This window comes from Anarhichas minor, unplaced genomic scaffold (assembly GCF_050575085.1).
Source record: "Anarhichas minor isolate MPS153535 unplaced genomic scaffold, ASM5057508v1 ptg000007l, whole genome shotgun sequence".
Lineage (NCBI taxonomy): Eukaryota > Metazoa > Chordata > Actinopteri > Perciformes > Anarhichadidae > Anarhichas > Anarhichas minor.
Window position 1 is genome coordinate 1,894,987 of NW_027466453.1, and position 24,039 is coordinate 1,919,025.

Sequence of the window (24,039 nt, forward strand, 5' to 3'; positions counted from 1 at the left end):
ATTATATTCCAGGTTTATCACCTGATGCCATGGGGCTCAAAAACACATTTACCCATAGACTAACATTAGGAAAGAGACTTCTGTAACTCAGCAGATGATTTTCTTTTCGGTAAATAAACAGGCTGCACTTCCTACTTATTACATCCCCACGTTGGGCCCAAAGACATTGCTCACATCCAGAAACGTTCTTTATATTATATTATATATCATATTATACCTTTGAAAAGTAAAAATAGTTATAACTTCAAAATGTGAGGCTTTTTCTGTTTCATATCAAACAAGACATCACAAGCTGAGTGTGGCTCAGTGGTAGAGCAGGGTCGTCCTATCAGAGGGTTAGCTCTGCTAGTCCATAGACACTTAACCCCATTGAATGGGTGTCAATGGTTAGTTAGAGTCCCAATGGGCAGGTGGTAGCCTTCAGTGTCATCAGTGTGAATGGGTGAAGGATGACATGTAGTGTTAAAGCTCTGAGTGGTCAGAAGACTGGAAGAGAGAAAACATTACAGTCCATTTACCATCTGCAGTACCCGTTGGGCTTCTGTCATTTTTATAGATCACTATATATACAATATATAGATTAGATTATATAGATTACTAATCTAAGTATTCAACTCACAGATCTGCATCTGAATGGACAAAAGTTCATTTATTTGATATGAATTATCTGCACCAGGCGTAATCCTGTGTTCGGTTGGGTGAATCTGTCTGTCCGTCTGTCCCTGGCTAATCTCACATACAGCTGGACCTGATATTTGTTGTACTCAGAGTCATTTATGACTATGCTCAAGGACCGGTTGTTGCTGCAATGACTCACACTTTCTGAAAAACACATTTTATTGTTTTATACCATCATTGAGAAGAAGGGTCCGGCTGCTGCCTGTAGGTTCATCACCATGCCCAACTCACCCGAACCAAAGACAAAGGGGACATGTCCTGAAGGCAATCTGCTTGGCTAAAAACAAGCCTTACCTAGTCTGTTGCAGACCACATTTTGGCCTTTGTCATGGCTCAAAAACCGACATCCATAGAAGTGATCGTTCTTGTTTTGAACTGGAGTTTCTGCAGATTAATTCCATACCAGATATGTTATGATCCGCGGAAGTTGGGCACAATACAAAATTACTAAATCCCTGTTTTTGTTGTCTTTGCCAGCAGCTTGACTGTATGAGAGCCAGGAGGGACATTTGAGAGAGTTACAACTCTTCTCTGTTTGGGAGGGAAACACCTGAGACTGTTCTAGTTGTGATGAGCGTGTTTAAATATATCTGTTTAGATATCAACGTGTCCTACTTATGCAGCATTCTGTTCTGCCACAAAAACACATCAATGATCAGATTTAATTGCTTTCAACATGTCGACAGAATGAAATTATAAGCACACGGATGTGCTGAAAAACTTTATTAGATCTTGTTTCTAATCAGACACACTATACAAACATGCATGACTTAATAGCTTTAACGACAGTTGGTCATAAATGCATGAAACAAGATCAAAAAGTAAATTATTCTACATTCATTTTTAAAACTCCCCGATGAACTATATGTCAAATTGCCCATTTCTATTACCTCACTAAATCATATGACTTTACACATGTAAGAACAGCTGAGTTTTTGTGTTTCACACAACCTTCAACTGCTAACTGGAGCTCTGTTTGGTATCTTCAGGAGCGGCTGCAGTGTTCACAGTGCTCGCATGAAGTGGAAGTGGAGTGACGGACACCTTCCACAGCTCCTACAAACAGGAAAACAATAAAGTATATTAATAAGAACCTTACTGCTGATCCGGGTCACGGGAGCTGCAGGCTACCCAGCAACCTTTCCAGCTCTTCCTGGGGGACCCAGAGGTGTTCCAAGGCCAGACCAGGTATATGTAGACCTCCAGCGTTTTCCGGCTCTACACAAGAGCCTCTTACCAGTTAGACGTGCCCGATAAAACCTTCCTGGCTTGGGGCAGTGACTCAAGAAATGTTGAGGAAGAAGAGATGTTGAACTGGTGTCCGGTGGTCAACCAGCGTCCTGTCAGCATGCGGGATGGTGTATGCTTGAATCTTTCATTTCTATTATAATCAACACAGCTGCAGCCTCAATCCTTCGTCTGTTTCAAGTCACTTTAAATACACACTAGACACTTTAATAATAGACTTATTTTTAACATACTCTTGATTTGGTTGTTGGTTTATTCTATAGCAAATTTCCATGTTTATATTTTTAAATGATGTCTTATACTGTTCTACTGTGTTTATTGTTATGCACCAATCACCATCCAAATTTCTTGTATGTGCAAACGTACTTGACAATAAACCAATTCTGATTCTACACAGAGTGTGTTCAGTCACAGTACTACTGGGTACGTCTCATGCCTTTTGTTCTGATTAATTAAGATGGATTCAGGTTTGAGATTAAAGGCTTTAAGGTTTAGGTTTGTTTCAATTATTAGAATATGTGTGTGAGTGTTTCCCTTACCAGTTGCTCTATGCGTTCATACAGAAGAAACTGTGCGAAGTCAGAAGGGAGCTGTTCCACTCTGAAGCTGCAGCGTCCGTCCACCATGTCCTCCAGTTGGAACAGGCAGTGGCTGAAATGGTTGTAGGCGTCGCAAGAAACATCCATGTGTCGCAGGGTGAAGTTCATCCTTGAGAGACATCCAGTCACAACAGGAAACAGGATTAGAGCTCGTAACTTGATCTGTGTGGGTTATCATTAAGCCTGCGGAATAGGAAAATGTTAACGCATATCAATAAATCCCAAAATGACACAAAACAAGCTCCCTATATCACTGTGTACGATATCAGTACAGTATCAATACAGGGAGGCTGTGTATGTGCAGTAGAAGTCAACAGACTGCAAAAGGCCCAGAGAAGCATTTATAGTTTTGACCAGAAAAAAAGTCAATAGCCAATTAATCGGACAATACCTCTCCCCCACAAAGAAACTTAATTCAATCTGAAGGAAAAGTCTAACTGTTTAAAAGAACAGCTAATTAGAGCAACGGAACATGTGATGTAGCGATGAGCTGTGATGATGTCGCATCAATATGTCAAGTGTTTGTGTCTTTGCCATCAAAATTTGAAGATAAAAGGTGAAAATCTTTTAGTGAAAATATACAGTCCAGTTCGTTCAATACTGAGGTGATTAGCGGCTTCACAGGAAGTTCCACATCTGCATTGTTTTTGAAAATATCAAAAGGTCAGATCTTAAGTTGCTGGAAATATGTCCAACAATGAGGGAGACCAGACACATCTGTCAGAGCAAATAAAACACGAGCTCAGAGGTTCATCTGGTTCTCAGACTCACAACCGCACAGAACAACCAGTGAAGACTGGTTTCTGTATTCTGGTGGTCTATGTGGGAGATACGGGGCTCCCTGTGTAGCATACTATGTCACATTTTACAATAAGATTCGACAATTTATGACGTAATATCTGACTGAAACGTTATTGGTTTAATGAGATCATATAAACATCTTCAAAAAACACCTTTTCACACATTATAATTGGACATATCAACAGGTTTTGTGCTCTGTGTTCGCTCTTTGCTCTGCACCATCAGTATTATGTCCTGGACAACTTGTTGAGTCATTGTTTACAGGTGCAGCTGTTGCTATGAGCCCAGTCATGTAACTGGCTGAGAGTATATTTATTAATGAATTAAATGCAGGTGGGCGTGGAGATGCCCTCACAGTCCGTGCGGTCAAGACTTACGTCATCGCGCTGGTTGCTTGCTAGATAAACACTTTTCATCAGTTGAATGAAATAAATCCAATATTCCAAAAGCTGCTGTGGAAAAGTCACTCACCAAACAAGCATCAGTATTGATGTTTCTGCAAAACCTGACTACCAGGAAGAAACTTAAAGATGGGTAGAATCTACACAGACAGCAGTGAAAGCTCCAAATCGTGTGGTGGGGAAATATAGCCATAAATACATTCAATATGGATTCATAATGGAAATAATTGATAGTAAATCATATTTGGGAAGGTGGTCCTCTGAATTTCTTTTAACGATCAGAAGTGGACCTTAAGTTACAAACCCCTGATGTAGATTCCTCCTTACCTCCTTACCTTTTCTCTAAGGAGATGAAGATGGTGCAGGTATGACGGAGGTTACTGCAGAGTCGGTACAGTGTTCGGAAAAGCCCATCCGTCAGATCCTCATCATAGCAAACTGGTGACAGAAAAACAAACCTCATTAAAGCTGCAAGCAGCGATGTTTGTCTCATGAGGCTGACTTCCTGTTGCCAGTAGGTGGCGCTATGACTATGTGTCATAATTGAGATGTAGAGATCTTCGGGCCTGGGCTCTTATGAAGCATGATACGGTTGGGGAATATTAGATAGTGTACATTAGAGTTAAAACAACTTCCTGTTTCGAGGCGAATCGTGCAAAATGGCCGCCATGCCACGGCAACATCGTTTCATGAAAACCATTTTTGCAGATTCCGATTTTCTTTCTGTACGATGATTGACAGCGAGGCTCCAGAGTAACTTATGTCACCACTGTCCTGGAACCGTGTGTGTGACGTTAATGTCTGGGCCGCTGTGTGCCGACCTAAAACTATCATGCTGTAGGCACGCATGTGTAAATGTGACCGGCAAAAAAAAACGTTAGACCAGACGTTAAATGCTAAATGGAATTGCAAACACACACACACACACACACACACACACACACACACATAGACATACACCAATGTCACAGTCTTTGGAAGCAATTTGGGGTTCAGTATCTTGCCAAAGGACATTTCGGCATGAAGACTGGAGGAGCTGTGGATCTGACAACCAATTTCCCACCACCGCCCACTGGGCACCAGTCACGGCTGATCAGCTGAAAACTGCCCGGTTTCAATAAGAAGTGCCCTCCTACCGCTCAGTATGGAACGCCACTTTTAAAGGTGCAAGATACAACATTAGGAAAGTTTTGATTGCCTCTCAACATGGCGACGCCTCAGCCATTGGCTCGTAGCTAACAGTGCTAACAGTACAAAGAGCACTAACAGTACAAACTACGGCAAACATGCTATATTTATATATTTATATTTATTTATACTTTTACTCCCTGATTTATTTGTTTCAGGATTTATTTCATAGGCACATTTAATTGTTTACGTACTTATTAATTTATTATTGAATGAAATGGCATTCCATTGCTCGAATATTTATTCTGCGTATTTGTCAGTATGTGCATGTGCATTGAATGCGTCTGTGATTCGTATCACAGCTGCAGCTCTAAAGTTAGAGCTGTGATATGCATTTCTTTTAACAGGGGGGTTAATTCTCTTTCTCAGTGTGTTTCTCCATGTAGAAAGATGACAACAATGCACAGACTTCATAGCTGAAGTTATTTTGTCGTTAATCTGGATGAAATTGTAGTACTGTGGAGATAGCACTTTGATTTTTGCTTCCAATTAATGAGAATGTACGTATAGTCGTAAGGTAACCCTCAAAACAAACTTTTTCTGACAAATGTAACATTTCGGGGTTGATCATCCCCTTTCTATATATTTCAGGCCATTGCTGGAATTGCTCCTCCTCAAATATAGAAGATCTGAGGTTCGATCCCCGGCTCCTCCAGGCTACATGTCGAAGGGTCCTTTGGCAAGTTACTGAACCCCAAATTGCTTTTAAAGGCTGCGTGAGTCACAGGCTGCGTGAGCCAAAGGCTGCGTGAGTCAAAGGCTGCGTGAGTCACAGGCTGCGTGAGTCACAGGCTGCGTGAGCCAAAGGCTGCGTGAGTCACAGGCTGCGTGAGCCACAGGCTGCGTGAGTCACAGGCTGCGTGAGTCACAGGCTGCGTGAGCCACAGGCTGCGTGAGTCACAGGCTGCGTGAGTCACAGGCTGCGTGAGCCACAGGCTGCGTGAGCCACAGGCTGCGTGAGCCACAGGCTGCGTGAGCCACAGGCTGCGAGAGCCACAGGCTGCGTGAGCCACAGGCTGCGTGAGCCACAGGCTGCGTGAGCCACAGGCTGCGTGAGCCAAAGGCTGCGTGAGCCAAAGGCTGCGTGAGTCACAGGCTGCGTGAGTCACAGGCTGCGTGAGTCACAGGCTGCGTGAGCCACAGGCTGCGTGAGCCAAAGGCTGCGTGAGCCACAGGCTGCGTGAGTCACAGGCTGCGTGAGTCACAGGCTGCGTGAGCCACAGGCTGCGTGAGCCAAAGGCTGCGTGAGCCACAGGCTGCGTGAGCCACAGGCTGCGTGAGTCACAGGCTGCGTGAGTCACAGGCTGCGTGAGCCAAAGGCTGCGTGAGTCAAAGGCTGCGTGAGTCACAGGCTGCGTGAGCCAAAGGCTGTGTGAGCCAAAGGCTGCGTGAGTCACAGGCTGCGTGAGCCAAAGGCTGCGTGAGCCAAAGGCTGCGTGAGTCACAGGCTGCGTGAGCCAAAGGCTGCGTGAGTCAAAGGCTGCGTGAGTCAAAGGCTGCGTGAGTCACAGGCTGCGTGAGCCAAAGGCTGCGTGAGCCAAAGGCTGCGTGAGTCAAAGGCTGCGTGAGTCAAAGGCTGCGTGAGTCACAGGCTGCGTGAGTCAAAGGCTGCGTGAGCCACAGGCTGCGTGAGCCACAGGCTGCGTGAGCCACAGGCTGCGTGAGCCACAGGCTGCGTGAGTCACAGGCTGCGTGAGTCACAGGCTGCGTGAGCCACAGGCTGCGTGAGCCACAGGCTGCGTGAGCCACAGGCTGCGTGAGTCACAGGCTGTGTGAGTCACAGGCTGTGTGAGTGAGCATTAGTTCAGATCCTGATGGGCAGGTGATAGAAAGGCAATTTATAAAGTCCATTTATTGAATTTCCTGATGCCTGTCAGGGGTATAGAACAATTGAAAGACCACTTCACACTCAATAAATCAAAGAGTGCTACTTAACTGTTGCGCCCTTCATTGGCATGGTTCTTTAGAATGAAGTATTGTGTACTGGAGAAGAGTTGTGCTGCATATCTTTACTTTGATCAGCTCAATAACCTACCATCAGCAGCAATGATGATCTTGGTGTTGTCATACAAATCTGCAACTTCCTCCTCTGTCCAACTAAATTCCACATCAGCATCTACAAAGATTAGACAAATGGAAAGAAGACGTTTTCGGTGGTCAGATGGTGTTTGTTTTTGTATAAATAAGGTGTAAAAGTCAGTAGGCTATACTTGTTTAGCCTACTGACCAGATACATATTATTTACTCAACGTTGCACATCTTCTGCTGCTATGTGTATATACAGCAAGTATCACTCTGGAATCAGCATTAAAAGATTGAAATATTATGGGTTTGAACTTTATGAATAAAATACATGAATATCAATGGAAAATGAAAAGTATTAGTAAACAAAAGTGGTCTTTACATTATTAGTTTACATTTAGGATAAGAATAGTCTGGCTCTATATATTTGTTTAAGGCTCTCAGGAAGGATAGGGTTGGTGTTATTCCATGGTTTCTCATTGCCAGTAAATCTTACTGTCATGGTCATTTGTAGGAAAGTTGGAGTAATTGTGTCAACATCCAAAAAACATAGATAGATAGATACAAAAAAATGAAAAGAATTGTGATTGGAATCAGGGAAAACGTTTGTAATGCTAATGGTCAGGGTCCATAAAAGAGCATGACTTCATTTATTTAATACCTCCTGAACTATGAATGAATGTACAAGTTGGAATCTGTGTTTTTGCTGTGTGCACATTTAGTTGCTTGGTTTTTGTCTGATTTAGCAGGCTAACAATTAGGTTAGATAAAGTTAGCTCGCTACATTATATTCCAACCCGAGACAAAATGTGAACTGCACAGACGAGTGCTTTCGGTCGGTGTCCACTCTGTCCTTTAAATTGCTGCAAACCATTTCTGACGTCTGTTTGCATCTTTAGGTAACATAGACACAGACAGTAATAGTCTGTAGAATAAAGTATTCAGGTCTCCTTTCTTGTCATCACATCCCACTGCACAGCATATAGAGGGCATGTTCAGGTTTGAGAGTGGGCTTGAATCTGGAACACGTTTGAAGCCGATGAGAGGTCGGCTGCAAGGCTTCTATACAATAAGAAATCCAGGCATCCTCCTGCACATAGCAGCTGGGTGGATGAGATGATGAGGTCATGGGCTTCATTAAAAATTCAACAAACTGTCACAACCATTCCTGAACTGCTATAAAAAAAAAGCTCTTGTACCTTTTGGGAATGTCATGGTGTTCATAAATGCCATTTGTGTTTTTGTGTGGCCAACACACAGTAATCCAGATTGTGCCTGCAAATTCACAAAAACCTGCAGCACTGAGCCGTCTTATTGGTGAATGCTTGATCAATGATGTGATTCTAGGTTAGAAGATTGGTTTGAAAAAGAAGAGTGTGTGTTACCTGTACAAAAGTCATACTGGAGCCAATCCAACTGTCTCACTCTCACTTCACCACCTGATGAATAATAAATTCATTATAAACACATAAATAATCACTATTATGCAGGTAAATGCATCTTTCACTACTGTGAATTAAATAAATAGCAAATGGAATACATACATGTGGTAGCCCTTTCTCTGTCTCCATGCGTATTATAAACATACATGTCTGCTGATAACACTGTCAAATTATAGTTGTAAACATCCATAAATATTGATAATGCTTCATAACAATATTCACATCAAACTATATGAAAATAAGAATAAGAATAGCTAGTCACTCACTGGCATCTTGTTTTGCAAGGATCATAGTGTATTATAACTCCCATAGCTGCAATACATTATAATATTTTACAATGAAATATAATCATTGTTATCATACATTATGTGATTGAATGCATTATAATGCATTTAATTATGATGCATTGTAATGCATTATAAAAGGGACAATAATACATTATAAAAGCATTATGAGTGCTTATAACTAGCTTTGGTTTATTGTTTCCAAAGCTTTACTATAAAGAGTGTTGCTCTTCTTTCAGGACTCTTTCAGTTACACGCTTGGAAGCTGCCCAGCCAAACACACTGATTAGTAACAGTGAGCAGCTCCTCTGGGGCATTTTTCGGGTTTTCTCACAGGCTGCAATAGTACTTTATTAAAAGCTGATAAAGCTCTAATTAATTATGTTTGAGGGGCACTCGCTCCTTCTTCTCTTCTAGTGGATTTTCTCATCAACGGCATCATTTATAAGATAAATAATTCTGACAGTGCACAAGTATACAGACAAACAAGAAGTGCCTTTAATTACTCTATAATGTTTAGTTTTTATTCTCGAACAGAAATATTCATACAATTCGTTAGTTTGGGGAAACTCTTCACTGCTGGATGAAAAGAGCAGGATGTAGTTGTATATGTTAGCTGTACAGCAGCAGTAACCATGCTGTTATCTCACCTGCAGGCTCTATTATGTGTTGATTTAATGCCACATTCTTCTTGCACATGCTGAGAAGGTCTTCTCCCACATCTGTGAAACAAAATCTGGTATTTCAGCAACGAAACACAAACAGGAAGATGTCTACGTGAGCTGATGTTTTTGTCAACTTGAGAAGAGCTTTGCTCTGTCATTCCAAACGCCATGTAAGGTTCACTAGATCTACAGGGGCTGCTATTCAGCTCCTCATCGCTCCACTGTCCAAAGATGTTGTCTTTTGGTTTTTTACCTCCCCTTTCTTATGTCGGTATAATGTGTAGCATTGATTATTTATGATGGAATAAGTCGGAGAAAGGCTGATTGGCATATGATGCAGAGCAACTCATTCTCACTCCCAACTCGTCTAATATCGCTGCTTGGTCAGAGCCCCTCGGAACTGGAGATCGACACACTAGGTACCGCTCTAGCGCTAGTTTTCAACTTATTGGGACCGAGCGTTAATATATGCTCGTTACGTGCATAGTGCCCATTGGAGCCGGGTGCGCCGCATGCAGTCGCTAAAGGATGCGTCCATCTCTGATGCTGGGAGCACTGACTAAGTGGGGAGCAGACTCACAGGGGAAACCTGACTTGATTTTAAATATGAATATGAAAAATGTGGAATTTCTTCTATTAGTACCCAAAATATGATCAGGCTACAGCATGTATTCATTCAAAGACATGAATATAGTCATTGGCTTCAAGGCAATATCTGAATTAAAAATGGAGGGCTCTGTGAATGAACTGAAAAAAGGAAGTTCATTGTGGACGTAGAGATCAGTATGTTAACAAATAATCCCAGCACATAGAACCTGATGACACCTGAGCCAGCTTCAGAAGTGGACCTTTGACTAAGACCATCAATGCTCACGTTGATTCAGTTGTATCCACAGAATGTTACATGTTATATTCAAAGAAACTTACAGTAGCTGATACAGTAAGGTGTTTTCAGTTTTAAGTAGGATAACTTGCTTGATGCCATTATACCTGTGCAGTACAGTGTTTTGGCTACGGTTGCCATGACGATGCTGGTTAAGCCTGTTCCTGCTCCCAGCTCTAGGACTGTAGCTCCTCTGAACATGTGCGGTTTAGAGAGGATGAAGTCAGCCAAGAGGAACGCCCCAAGCCACACCTGATGTGAGCAAAAAGACACGGTGCTTTAATACCTTCAACATATAACCACCACTTACACAATCACACTTCAGCATGACATGTTTCACCATGATTTAGATCTACACATACACGATTATGGATGTAGTGGTCCATGCTACATTAGGGGACAAGTGGCTCTACCTTCTGAGCTACAGCAGTTGCTATTGTTGCGATAGTAGGTAAATAACTGGATGTTCTTGTTCCCTATAATGGACATTTTGTGATTCATGATCTTATTGCAATAAAAGTGTATATAAAACAGCAACAAATTCAGTTGGCAGGACAGCATAAATCATTGTAGAAGGTTACTCATGGTCTTTCTGGTGATGTAGATGCAGGGAAAGCGCATCCAGTACACGTAAACCTAACAGGATCCTCCCCAAACCTCCTCAGAGCAGAGTGGCAGCCAAAGAGGGAGCAGAGCACTGATGGCTTAAGCATCACCATGATTGAAGAGTGTGTTATAAACAGTATATGTTGCAGGGAGAGGAATGTGTCATGTGCACGTGGTGGTTGGTTTGAGTAGCGCAGTCTGAACTGGCTCTGTTCATTTAGTTCGACACGATTGACTGAGTTACAAGGTTACTTTGTGCGACTGTGGCTCGGTGGGTCGTCCTTCAATCAGAGGATCGGTGGTTCGATCCCCGCTAGTCGCATGTCGATGTGTCCTTAGGCAAGACACTTAACCCGTAGCTGTGCCTACGGTGTATGAATGTGTATGAATGTGAGATAGAGTCCTGATGGGCAGGTGGTACCTTCATCAGTGCCACATTTGAATGAAACTCATAGCTCATTTTAAAGTCTTCACCACACCCTATGTTACATGTTGCCTTAAAGGAGCAGTGTGTACGTTTGGCACCATCTAGTGGTGAGATTGCGACCAACTAAAACATCTCCCATGTGCCAAGGAGAAGTAAGGCAAATGTCCCTGTCTAGAGTCAGTGTTAGATTTGTCCGTTCTAGGCTACTGTAGAAACAGGGCGGCCAGCTCCAAGAAGAGAACCCGCTCCGTTTGTAGATATAAACGGCTCATTTAAAAGGTAACGGAAACACAATTATTCTTATTTTCAGGTGATGATACACTATAGAAAACATACTTAATATCATATTCCATTTCTGTTAACAGATACCTCTAAATGCTACGCAGTGTTCCTTTAACCCAAACACAAATCCTCAGTAAATAAACCTCTGGATGTTTTGCATTTAGGACATCACATAAGCATCGAAATGTAACTGACTGTGGCCTTTGAAAAAGTTTCAGGCACATATGATGGCATTTTTCAAGAATATGCATCATAGCTTCATATTCGACGACAGGTTAAACAGTCGCCTCTCAAAGCCACCTGTTGTTTGGGGACTCGGTGAGGGGGAGGAGCCACAGACAACAGAGTTCACTCAATTGTACTGACCTGTTTGCCAACGTCCTCCAGGGTCGTGGCCATAGTGTGCTCTGTAAATGGATTGGATTCATACATTAAACACTCCTTAGTTATTATATCGTGCACTATATTTACCTATATACACTATATTTATTTAATGATCACATTCCCAGTGTTTTAAATGAAAAGGGTAAATCACAGGCAGCTCCAGACGTTTCCTGTCATTACTGGTGTATTGGGGGAGAAGGATCAAACCATTCAGTAAACATGAAACTGCCGTAGTGACTTTCTGTGTTTAGCTGTGGAACCCGACCTGGAGATGTACATATGGAGCAGGCTTCTGTTTGCCCTAATCTGATTGGTTATCGGCTCATGAACATGACGTTCATTCAAAGAATATTAAACTCTCCCTAGATTCTCTCATTCCCACGCAGGCGACTGTTTGCTTCCCATTGATGAATGGGAGCCTCGTGATTCGCTTTTAGTGTGTGTGCTGTAACATGGACATGATTCCAACAAGGAATGTCAACCAATATTCTAAAAAGAGATATTCAAATATGAAAATGTGGATGTCTGCCTCACACCCACTGAATGCCCCGCATGATGGGAGTCATGCGTCACTTTGATTCATTCAAAATGAAATGTAACGTCAGGTCAAACTGATCGAGGAATAATTCAACAACAACCATAATGATGGCAGAGAACTGGGCCAGAGAGAGAGAGACACCGTGTTCTAACAGCAAGTGTAAAGTTACATCATGGAACACATCACGCCTGTCCCTGGTATCCTGCATCTAGGCACCTCAAGGGTTGCGGTTGATATATGTATATATATGATATGTTAGAGTCAAACACAGATTTGCTTTTGCGTGACATTCATGATAACCATGATGATGATCATCATCTGAAATTATAAAAACATAAATAAAATGGAGGTTCTTCTTACCAATCTTTATAATGTCTTTATCATCTGTATACTCGTCTTCTTCTTCCAGTGCAGAGTTAGACTGTTTGAGAATGATGGGACAGACCAGATCTCGGCCACTCTCCTCGTTGGGGTTCTTCCTCGGTCTATGGAGTCGTAAGAATAGTATGAAATGCATCTATGGAAGACAGCAAGATACACAGGTGGACAAAACTGTTGGTACCCTTCCGTTAAAGAAAGAAAAACCCACGATGGTCACTGAAATAACTTGAAACTGACAAAAGTAATAATAAATAAATGTACTGAAAATGAACTAATGAAAATCAGACATTGCTTTTGAATTGTGATTCAACAGAATCATTTAAAAAAACAAACTAATGAAAATGGCCTGGACAAAAATGATGGTACCCTTAACTTAATATTTTGTTGCACAACCTTTTGAGGCAATCACTGCAATCAAGTGATATCTGTAACTCTCAGTGAGACTTCTGCACCTTTCAACAGGTATTGTGGCCCACTCCTCGTGAGCAAACTGTCTCAGGTTTGAAGGGTGCCTTCTCCAGACTGCATGTTTCAGCTGCTTCCACAGATGTTCAATAAGATTTAGATCAGGGCTCATAGAAGGCCACTTCAGAAGAGTCCAATGTTTTGCTCTTAGCCATTCTTGGGTGTTTTTAGCAGTGTTTTGGGTCTTTACCTGTTGGAGGACCCGTGACCTGCGACTGAGACCAAGCTTTCTGACACTGGGCAGCACATTGCGCTCCAGAATGCCTTGGTAGTCTTGAGATTTCATTGTACCCTGCACAGATTCAAGACACCCTGTGCCAGATGCAGCAAAGCAGCCCCAGAACATAACCGAGCCTCCTCCATGTTTCACAGTAGGTACAGTGTTCTTTTCCTTGTATGCTTCATTTTTGCATCTGTGAAAATAGAGCTGATGTGACTTGCCAAAAAGCTCCAGTTTTTAAACTGGAATTTTCCAAAATGCCTATTGATGACAAGCCACAAAGCTTCTGGGAGAATGTACTTTGGACAGATGAGACAAAACTGGAGCTTTTTGACAAGTCATATCAGCTCGGGGCGGCCGTGGCTCAATGGGTAGAGAGGGTTGTCCGGTAACCGCAAGGTCAGCAGTTCGATCCTTGGGCTGCTACATGTCCTATGCTGAGGTGTCCCTGAGCAAGACACTGAACCCCTAACTGCTCCCCGGGTGCTTCTCAGCAGCCCACTGCTCCCAATAAGCTAGGGATGGGTTAAATGCAGAAGTCAAATTTTGTATATGTGTATATGACAATAAAATCCTTTAACTTTAACTTTTTACTGTGAAACATGGAGGAGGCTCGGTTATGTTCTGGGGCTGCTTTGCTGCATCTAGCACAGGGTGTCTTGAATCTGTGAGTGGGCCACAATACCTGTTGAAAGGTGCAGAAGTCTCACTGAGAGTTACAGATATCACTTGATTGCAGTGATTGCCTCAAAAGGTTGTGCAACAAAATATTAAGTTAAGGGTACCATCATTTTTGTCCAGGCCATTTTCATTAGTTTGGTTTTTTTAATTATTCTGTTGAACCACAATTCAAAAGCAATGTCTGATTTTCATTAGTTCATTTTCAGTACATTTATTTATTATTACTTTTGTCAGTTTCAAGTTATTTCATTGACCATCGTGGGTTTTTCTTTCTTTAACGGAAGGGTACCAACAGTTTTGTCCACCTGTGTATCTACCAAAGCTTTCATTCCTATTTGTACTGGCAGTGCACCGCTGAATTACAAAACGCACACCATCACTAAAAAAATTACGAAAATAGAACTTTTGTACCAAGTAATTCTGACAGGTTTTACAGAGCTGAAGTATAAAGGAGTGAACTACTGGTTCTGGTCTGGTTTTAGACCATGACAGTGCACTCACACTGGAACAGCCCCCCATGTTTTAACTGTTGACTAAACGTACCGGTGCTTGATGTCAAGGTCTCCGTCCACATCCAGAAATGGTTCCACATTTCCTGCCCCGCCTTCCTCTCCATCTTTTCCTTGTGTGACTTGAGTGTCTTTATCCCCGTCTTCCCTTGGTTCATTGTTTTGCTCCGTCTCCTTTAAACCTTTCCCTGGCTCACTGTTGTCGTGCTTTTCACTGTCTGACAGGATCCTGAATTTAGAGAGGAAGACTGGACGGATGAACACGACAACGGTAGAAAGTGAGAGGACGAAATGAACACATGAAGTGGAACAGTGACATTGAACATTTGATATATACCAGGACAACACAAATGGATTTTTATCATTCTTGGTCTTTAATCAAATATATATATACATATATACATATAACGTATATTTGTATCACGTATATGTGAAGGGTGACCGGTGCATATGCCCCAAATACTGTAAACTGATAAGAAATCCTGCACACTGTCGAGCAGAACCTGAAGAGAAACAACTGGAGGTCTGTTCGTGAGTTTGCTATACTTTTGCTCATGACAGCAGTCATTATCTTCCCATCTAAAGTCACCAGCTTATTTACAGACGGGATTAAGTCAAATACTAAGAATTCAAGACTGGGAGGGCCCCGTGGTCACACTGCTGTGAGAGGGTCACCAGCCAGCTGCCTGAAGTACAGATGCACCGATATCGGATATCGGTCCCATAGTGACTTAGGTACGTATATGTGACAAAGGGCTGATCTGGTATCAGATTCCATGATTTCAATAAATAACAATTAAGTATATACAGTGGGTACGGAAAGTATTCAGACCCCTTTACATTTTTCACTCTTTGTTTCATTGCAGCCATTTGCTAAAATCAAAAAAGTTCATTTTATTTCTCATTAACTCAGCACCCCATCTTGACAGAAAAAAACAGAAATGTAGAAATTTTTGCAAATTTATTAAAAAAGAAAAACTGAAATATCACATGGTCATAAGTATTCAGACCATAACAAATATAGTATATCATAACAAACTAAATCTTCAGGCTCTTCAATTATCCACCCAGTGGGCGGGTGGAATCTCATTCAGGAAATATTGTTTGTTTAAGTTAAGTTGTTTTTGTGACTCAATCCTGATCCAAGTACGTTGAGATCTGCTGATATCAAGTCCGAGTCGATATTTAAAGAGCAACAAAGACAATGTGAGAGGAGGAAGAGGTGGATGGATGGATCGAACAAACAAAGACTTTCATCCTGCTGTTCATGTCCTTTGCGAAACCAAAAATCATCATCATCATCATTAACTTCTTTTTAGTAACACAACTAGGTAACGCAAAGTACTTAACTTGCGTCACATACGAAACGTATGCTAAAAGTCAAAGATATTCAGTTTGCAATGATGTTAAACAGAAAAAACAACAAAATCGTCACATTGGAGAAGCTGAGACAGAGAATCTAGACATTTCTTTCTCTAAAATATGACTAAATGAAAATGTATAGTCTTTTGATCGACGATTTGACAAATCATCATATCCAAAACTATAAGTGATATATGATAAATGATATAGATGAAAGTTTAACTGGGAAACTTAAACATCTGAAAATGAGATGACGCAATGGCCTTTAGTATGGAGATAGATGTTTCATATTGTAACTTTAATGCCTGATGAAGGTTCATGACTGAATCGTCTTTCTAACAAACTCAGTGCTAACAGCGTGCTGTTAACCTTTTCTTGACTGCCACATGATTTGACTTATCTGTCTACAACATGTGCATTAGACAACACTGTACAGGCTGTAAAGCTAAAAATGTAATCATACACACCTGGCTGTCCAACAGAGTTGAGGCGGGTCATAAGGCGGCGTGCATTGGGCAGCAGCATGTGAACATCTGACAGCACAGTATCATGATGAAAAGTGATCTGGTTCATGGCTGATCATTCATGGTATAGAAGAGTAGAGCTCCTCCTGGAGAGACTGGACACACAAAGTACAGACACACAATCAACTCAATTCCTGCAGGTTAATTTATGAATGAGAAGTACAACTGGTTGGTCCCCAGAGTGTCACGATCAGGCTTTGCCCTGTGTGTTCTGTGTCTTTGTTTCTTTCTGTAGCTCCTCACTCACCTAATCAGTTCATTCAGTGCACCTGCCAGTCACACTCACCTCATCAGCTTATTAGTCTCACCTGTTCACTCTGTCTAGTTCACTATTTAAACCCCTGTCTTTCACTCACTCACTGCCAGATCATTGTGTTTGTTTCCTACTTACCCGCCCGTTTTGCTCATCCTGTTCCCGGTTTCCCAGTCTGTCTGCCCTGCCTTGTCCTGCCGGATTTTTCCCCTCGTCTTTTGTCTTGTCCTTGGATTACCTGTTTTTGTTTGTGAGCTATTAAAGACCTTTTTTTCCCCCTACTCTGACTGTCTGCGCTTGAGTCCTCATCATGCCCCGTGACACAGAGAGGGACAATTGTAAGCATTCATGGAAATGATCAAATGTACGTTAGCACTGAATTAGTAGTATTGTGTTTATTGTTATATTTGTATTGTTGGTTGTACTCTTCTACCACTCAAGTGCTTTACAACACAGCAGTCACCCACTCACACACTGGTGGCAGAGGCTGCCATATTGTTGTATGTAATGTAATATGCCATACAAGGTGATCCTTTAATCAGAGGATCGGCGGTTTGATCCCCGGCTCCGCTAGTCCATGTCGATGTGTCCTTGGGCAAGACACTTAACCCCAGAGGCTGTGAATGAGTATGAATGTTAGATAGTCCTGGTGGACAGGTGGCACATTACATGGTAGCTACTGTCATCACTTATGAATGGGTGAATGATGACATGTAGTGTTAAAGAGCTTTGAGTGGTCAGAAGACTAGAAAAGAGAGAAACAAGTACAGCCCATTTACTATTTACACGTAGACTACAGGGACCAGGGATCAAACCAACTATGTAATAGTTGTGCTTAACATTCTTTCACATCACATGTGGCCCCAGCCTGGCCCCCCCATGTGAAATGCTCTAGAACCGCCACAATGGACATGGGGTTTTTTTAAGTATCAAAATGAATGCAGCAAAATCCGATGTATTGTCTTTTTTGTTCTATGCATTCTTCTTCATTGTGTGTGCTTATGTTATCTATATTTTGAGTCAATTCAGTCTTTAAAGGGCATTTTGGAGACCATAGTTTACTAAATGAACATCATGCTGTATTGAAGAAGACTTGAAACTAGAGATTGAGACCATAAACTCATGTTTACAATGTTTACTGAGGTAATAAATCAAGAGAGAAGTAGAGTCATTTTCTCATAGACGTCTAAACAACCAGAGGAGTCGCCCCCTGGTGGACATTAGAAAGAATGCAGGTTGAAGGCACGTGGCTCCACTTTTCAGAACCAGAGGTTGGAATTAAGGTCTACACTTTGGTTCCTTTCAGTTCCCCCCCCCTGCTGGAGCAGTGATTGTTTTTGTTTTCTGTTCACAAAGCAAAATATTTCGGCTGTTTTTCTGATTTAGTTTTTCCAAGGGAGAGGATCGCATGCCTAAATGCTGTTGTTGTCCAAAGATATGCCTTTGGTGTGGAAGAAGGGAATCACCTGTTGCTCCAGGGAATCCAGATCGGGCTTGGCGGACTCTCGAAAAAACGTTGTGGCGTTTGAGTGTCTGGTCTCCAACTGGCTGACATTAATGTGGTTCATGCAGGCAAGAGAGACATCTTCTTACACTCTCAGCTGGAGGAAGTCAAGGAGTTGAAAAGACAAAATGTCTTTTCAACTCCTTGACTTCCTCCATCAAATCCATTATTATTTTCTGCTGCTTAGAGACAGCTGCAATTTCTCCTGACAGAAGGTTGAGCAATTTCTTCATTTCCTCGTCCTTGTTCATTGCATTTTTTTGCATTTTGTGCAATGTATGAGAAAAATACCAAGCAAAGCATTTGTAGTTAAAGAAGCCACCACAGGAATATTTTTAAGTAGCATTTTGTGTTTTCCTTTATGTGTACAAAACAAAGTTAATGGACTAACTATTACTGGCATCTGTGAGGAATTGAAGTATTAAAAGCATTGTTAGTATGATTAATAGCACCCCTAGTGGTGAATAAAAATGTCACAATATGTTAAATGTCACAATATATTTACTTATGGAATGTATTATATGTTTACTTATGGAGGATATTATATGTTACAGTAAATTTACTTATAGAAGTGTTAAACCATAAAAGCATAATCATTGAATGTATTAAACTAAAAAGTATAGTCACTGTATGTATCCAACACTGTAAAGAATAGTCATAAGGGCCAGAAAGGGTTTTCTGAGTGAGGCGTTTCAGAGCAAGCAGAGAATCGGCAGCACCGAGTCAACAGGAAGTGGTCAGCAGGAAGGATGTACTGTCGTGTCCGAAACCAGGAGGGGACTAATGGATTTTGGCCAATCATTGAAGCTGATACTGGACATTTGAACTTTCGAACTGGCAAGAGACATTGTTTCATGAAGAGCCAGATCATTCAAGGACTTCGGACTGTGCGGGGGAATTAGTTTGATCTCTGTTTCATGAAACATTTACTATCGATAGAGTAATTCAGTTTGTAACTGTCTTAGCCTCTGTTAATTATTAAATACTTTTTTGATTATAAACCGGATCTAGCTGACTTTTTTGTCACGCAGCAGTGGGAGACCAGCGGTCTTCCACAGTATAGAGGTTCTGAACTCAACAAATTACAGCATTATGCAAAAACAAGAACATGCATCTGTTGACGTTGGACAAGTTTGGTTGAGGAGTACAACTAAGGCCCCTAAAAAGTAGAACACAGCAAACCATGTTTTTTCATAACTTTCATATTGGATATGCTCCAAATATGAAAATAGTAAAATATAAACTTCTAAAAAAGGGATAACTGCCTATAAATCATGTGTGTTTAAGTGTATCATTTTCAAAGGTGGACAAGGGTATTGATACAATATTTGCTTTATTGTATACAATGACTATCTGTGAACATCCAAATGTACTGACCTTCTGATCATTACTTCCAGAGATACATGGAGAAGCCTACATTCTCACTGTTGTCGGGGAGGATCATCAACCCAAAAACATTAGATATTTTTAGAACTCGGGTATGGTCTCTAAAAAACGAAAGCCTTCTGTGGAGAGGGGGGGGGGGGGGGGGCTCACATTACACTGACTCTGACAGTGTGGGGTTTTAAATAGAGTTGGTGTCAACTCCTCTCTCCCCTTAAACATGAAACAGACAGGTGATGGCTGTTTACTTTACTTAAATCTATCAATATTACCTAAACTACATACCGAACATGGAAAGAAAGTCTAAATTGTTCAGAATTCAGTGTCTGAGCGCAACAGGCTGTGCCTCCTATAGGTGAGTATCAGCAACTTAAAATGAGTCACGAGAGGCTGAGTAGGGGAGACTAACCTGAGGACGGCTGGCCGTCAATGATTCAAGGATCCAGTGGCTGAGTTCTGTAGTTTTATTTAACTCTTGTGCTGAATAACACACATTCAAAAACGTTCAAAATACTTTCTCACTGGTTTTAACAGACGACATCACATCACCCCAATCCTGGCCTCTCTCCACTGGCTCCCTGTTTGTTTTAGAATTGATTTTAAGATTTTACTGATAAAGCACATATGGGTCTGGCCCCAACAGAGGAAATGTTGAGCCCTACGTTCCAGCTGGCAGCCTTAGATCCTCGGGTGGGGCCCTTCTGGCTGTTCCAAAGTCGAGGCTCAAACTAAAGGTGACCGTGCTTTTGCCATCAGAGCCCCTCGGCTTTGGAACGAGCTGCCTGAGGAGATGAGGCTCTTTTAAATCACTTCTTAAACACATTTTTACAGACTCGCTTTTATGTGATATCGTCACTTTTCTGTTTTATTTCTGTTTTATTTTTATTTGTTGATTTTACTCAATTATTTTACTTAATATATATATGTAGCTTTCACTTATTGTTATTATTGCCTTGCTTTTGCTGCTTTGTCTGTCAAAGCACTTTGTAAACTCTGTTTTAAAGATGCTATATAAATTGAATTAAAGTGATATTAACATAAAACAAAGAAAACTAGAGAGCCCTGTTGAAGTGAAAATCATGACAACATGCCCCCTGAGAAGCAGGCTAATGGTAGCAAGCACGTTGAAGTGGACACCAGAGAGACCTTGTCTAGGTCCAGACCTTTGAAGGACCACTCCACGAGTTCAAGTGGACTGAGAGTGAGACCAGTTGACAGTTCTGTCTGATATCAGGCAGAGAACGACCACGAGTGAAGTGTTGTTGTTCTGACTGCTTTAGTCTCTCTGGAGAAAGTACTGAAAATAATTTGGAGCCAAGATCAAAAGAAAAGTGACTGTGTGACTTACTCAGCTAGCTTTAAAACATAAATCCTTACAATTGGCTAACAAGGGCTGCGTTTGACTTATTACAATACATCACAATTCGTTGTGGCAGCCAAACAAAACCTCTACAGTCTCAAAGAGCAGCAGAGCAGCCTGAGACAGCTCAGAGAAACACTTGGATTATTTTAGCAGTAACTGATTAATTGACATGCTTTGTTTTTTTTTACAGGGCAATAGACTGGGTGTTGGCATGCATGGTTGAAAATGAGGCTTTATAATGAATTATAGCTGATTTAACAATCATAATTTCATCATTACTCATTTTGCCACCACAGGGTATATGCAGGAATATTGAAGTTTCATTTAAAACCTTCCAAGAACTTTTTTAAGTCCCTTTCCAAACATTTTAAGACCGAGTCGCCTCTTTGAGTTCTGACCAGTTACATCAGCGACACACCTTAACTTAAATGTGTTATTCACTGATTGTATACGATCACAACTAAACAAACAGTCTTAGTTCCTGAAAACTTCTATCAATAAAACATAATTATGACAATTATGACGGAATGGAAACAAAGCACCATAGAATGAAAAGAGTGACTGACCTAATGCAAGGTTTATTAGAAATACTAATATCTTATAATATATCTATTTATTTATTTTACTCACAAAAACACACACTTGAACTTTTTCTTATTAGGCTACTATATCAATTGTATTTGTTATTGTCTTATGTGTACACACATAAGACAATAACAAATACAATTGATATTTACTTTACTACTATATGTACTACTACATGCACTTGTATAACTTGTATACACGTTAATAAGAGGTAATATCTGGTGAGCTTCAGAGGGGTGGGGTCATGGATGACCAATATGCATCATGGTCTCCATGACTCCATGATCATGACATGTGCACATTAATGATGCACACACTACACACAGAAAGCATTAAATGATCCACACATCCACTTGCTACCATATATTGTTTCCAGTTTACGATGCACCTTCTTTAAATATCACCACTGTCGATATGAACCATGCACGCTGTATATACTGTCTATAGAAATGTATTGTATATACACATACTCTACATAATCATCCAGTTCATATGAATTCTGTATTTCTTTAAACTATTTGTATAGTTTACATCTTACAGAGGCACTTGACTTGTATATAGACTTTGTATTGGTATTATATATCATGATATACAGTGTTTCCACATACTTGTGAACAGTCTATTCTTTCATTGTAACTGCGCAACAGATCAGCTGGACCCTGATGATCATATCATATATAATATATATATCATAGATAACTGAGGATTAAGCCTGCAACCTCCATGCAGGAAGTCCGTCACTGAGCAGCGGATAGTCTCAACACTCAGCTCGTTTCAGAGAGGTTTTGGGAGATAAAAACATGCCCTACCGTCTCGAGAACATCGGTGGACCGCGCACACCCACTCTGTCACAGGTCGCTGATGTCGACACGAGTGCACCCACTAAGTCGTCCGGACTGGAAAAGTACAAACATGGCTTCCGTTCCGCCAGAAAAAGACGGTGGGGCTGTCGTTCACAATAATTATAATAATAATAATAATAACAATAATAATAGTAACAATAAACTTTATTTATACAGCACCTTTAAAAACAGAGTTTAAAAGCATCAAAACGCAAGGCAAAAAATGAGATTTAAAAACAATTAAGAAACATTAAAAACAGTCATTAAAACACTAAAAAGCTGTGTAAGAAATAAAATACAGTAAAATGCAGAAATGCAGGAAATTGATTAATATCCTTGAATCTGGTTCAATTAAAGGCAACAGCAGCAATGTAGTACATAAACACAGAAACATCATTTGTGGAGACAGAATAGAAAGCATGAATTACAGTTTGTTTTCATTTCTTTTACACGTATTTGCAAACAAGCCTCTCGCTGCTATGTTGGCCAAAAGTGTTTCCATTCCAGGTGGAGGGGCCGTCCCACACCTGCCTCTGTTGACAGCAGTGGTCTCTGCAGCTTGGTTGGTCTGTAGATCAGATGCAGGTTGTTGGTGTTCATACATTATTCAGAGCAGTGATTGTCAAAGTGCGGCCTGTGGCACTCTGTCAGGGGGTCTGCAAAAGAATTTACTATAAATGATCAAATTGTGCAGCACCATTAAAAAGCTGGGGACCATTTGCACCAATAACACGAGCATATTGTGTCCATTGTTCCCACCCACGTTTGCTTCGGGCCAATAGAAACACTGATGTTTTGTGACACACAGCAATGAATTCATTCATTTTAACTTGACGCACTTAATGCAGGTCAGCTTTAGACTGATAAGTTTAAATGTCTGGATTTATTATGCCAGACTGGCATAATAAATGTAATGTAAAAAGAAATGTAAAAATACTGTCAAGTTGAGTCCAAATGCAATTCAAATGAAATCTCCCTCTGTTCAAAGGTCAGCGGTTTTAACATTTAATAACATTTATTTATTTAACCTTTATTAAGATAACAGACTTAAAAACTAAACAGCAAAAAGTCAAAAACAACATAAACAATTCACATAAAAGAGACGACAGACTTAAATCAAACCTGCAGAATTGTCATATTCACAAAGTTTCCCTCTCTGTGGGACTAATAAAGGATCATCATGATTTACATTGACATGTGTTTCTGTTTATCATATGAAACAGCTCTAAGTATTTAGGTTGGAACGTTTTATAATGCAAATAGTTCCACTGGCAGTAAGCACATGCATATTCAGTGGTACGGATATGATTAAGAGAGGGTCCATAGAACATGTTCTCCTCTATTAGAGGTCCCTGGCCTCAACACGTTTGAGAACCCCTGATTCAGAGAATGAGGAGTGCCGCACTGTTACAGAGCAGGAGTCTGTCTGTCTGTTTTATCTCAAACTCTAAAGATCCCTAAACTAGACGCAAGCATGACTGTAGATTCTACTCTCAGACACCAGCTTTCCATCTGGATC

At 41.0% G+C, this 24,039-nt stretch overlaps 1 protein-coding gene across 8 annotated transcripts; it reads right to left on the bottom strand.

Annotated features, from left to right (window-relative positions):
* Window positions 1-1,386: 1,386 nt before the first annotated feature.
* mettl22 (methyltransferase 22, Kin17 lysine) lies at window positions 1,387-22,571 on the bottom strand. 8 transcript variants are annotated; one of them, XR_012949701.1, is made up of 13 exons: window positions 22,488-22,571; window positions 16,534-16,685; window positions 14,739-14,952; window positions 12,809-12,933; window positions 11,893-11,933; window positions 10,319-10,463; window positions 9,314-9,385; window positions 8,323-8,376; window positions 6,951-7,031; window positions 4,063-4,165; window positions 2,466-2,634; window positions 1,916-2,018; window positions 1,387-1,734 (listed from the first exon to the last, which is right to left on the bottom strand). XR_012949701.1 is itself a non-coding variant. In XM_076082295.1 (12 exons), the coding sequence occupies exons 2-12, from the start codon at window positions 16,637-16,639 to the stop codon at window positions 1,639-1,641; spliced, it is 1,206 nt and encodes a 401-aa protein (XP_075938410.1). In that variant the 5' UTR covers window positions 16,640-16,685; window positions 22,488-22,571; the 3' UTR covers window positions 1,387-1,638. The 8 variants fall into 8 exon arrangements, 6 of the variants coding, with proteins under 6 accessions (XP_075938410.1, XP_075938436.1, XP_075938442.1 ...); XM_076082295.1 differs by lacking the exon at window positions 1,916-2,018; XM_076082321.1 differs by having other exon boundaries at window positions 1,387-2,018.
* Window positions 22,572-24,039: the final 1,468 nt, after the last annotated feature.

What these genes read in the sequence shown, in the direction of transcription:
- mettl22 (XM_076082295.1), bottom strand. Translation starts at nt 16,639, where the DNA reads ATGAACCAGATCACTTTTCATCATGATACTGTGCTGTCAGATGTTCAC. An exon ending in CCAGTATGACTTTTGTACAG is followed by an intron (nt 7,032 to 8,322) that starts GTAACACACACT and finishes TAATCTTTGTAG; the next exon opens with ATGCTGATGTGGAATTTAGT. An exon ending in ATGAACGCATAGAGCAACTG is followed by an intron (nt 1,735 to 2,465) that starts GTAAGGGAAACA and finishes TCCTGTTTGTAG; the next exon opens with GAGCTGTGGAAGGTGTCCGT.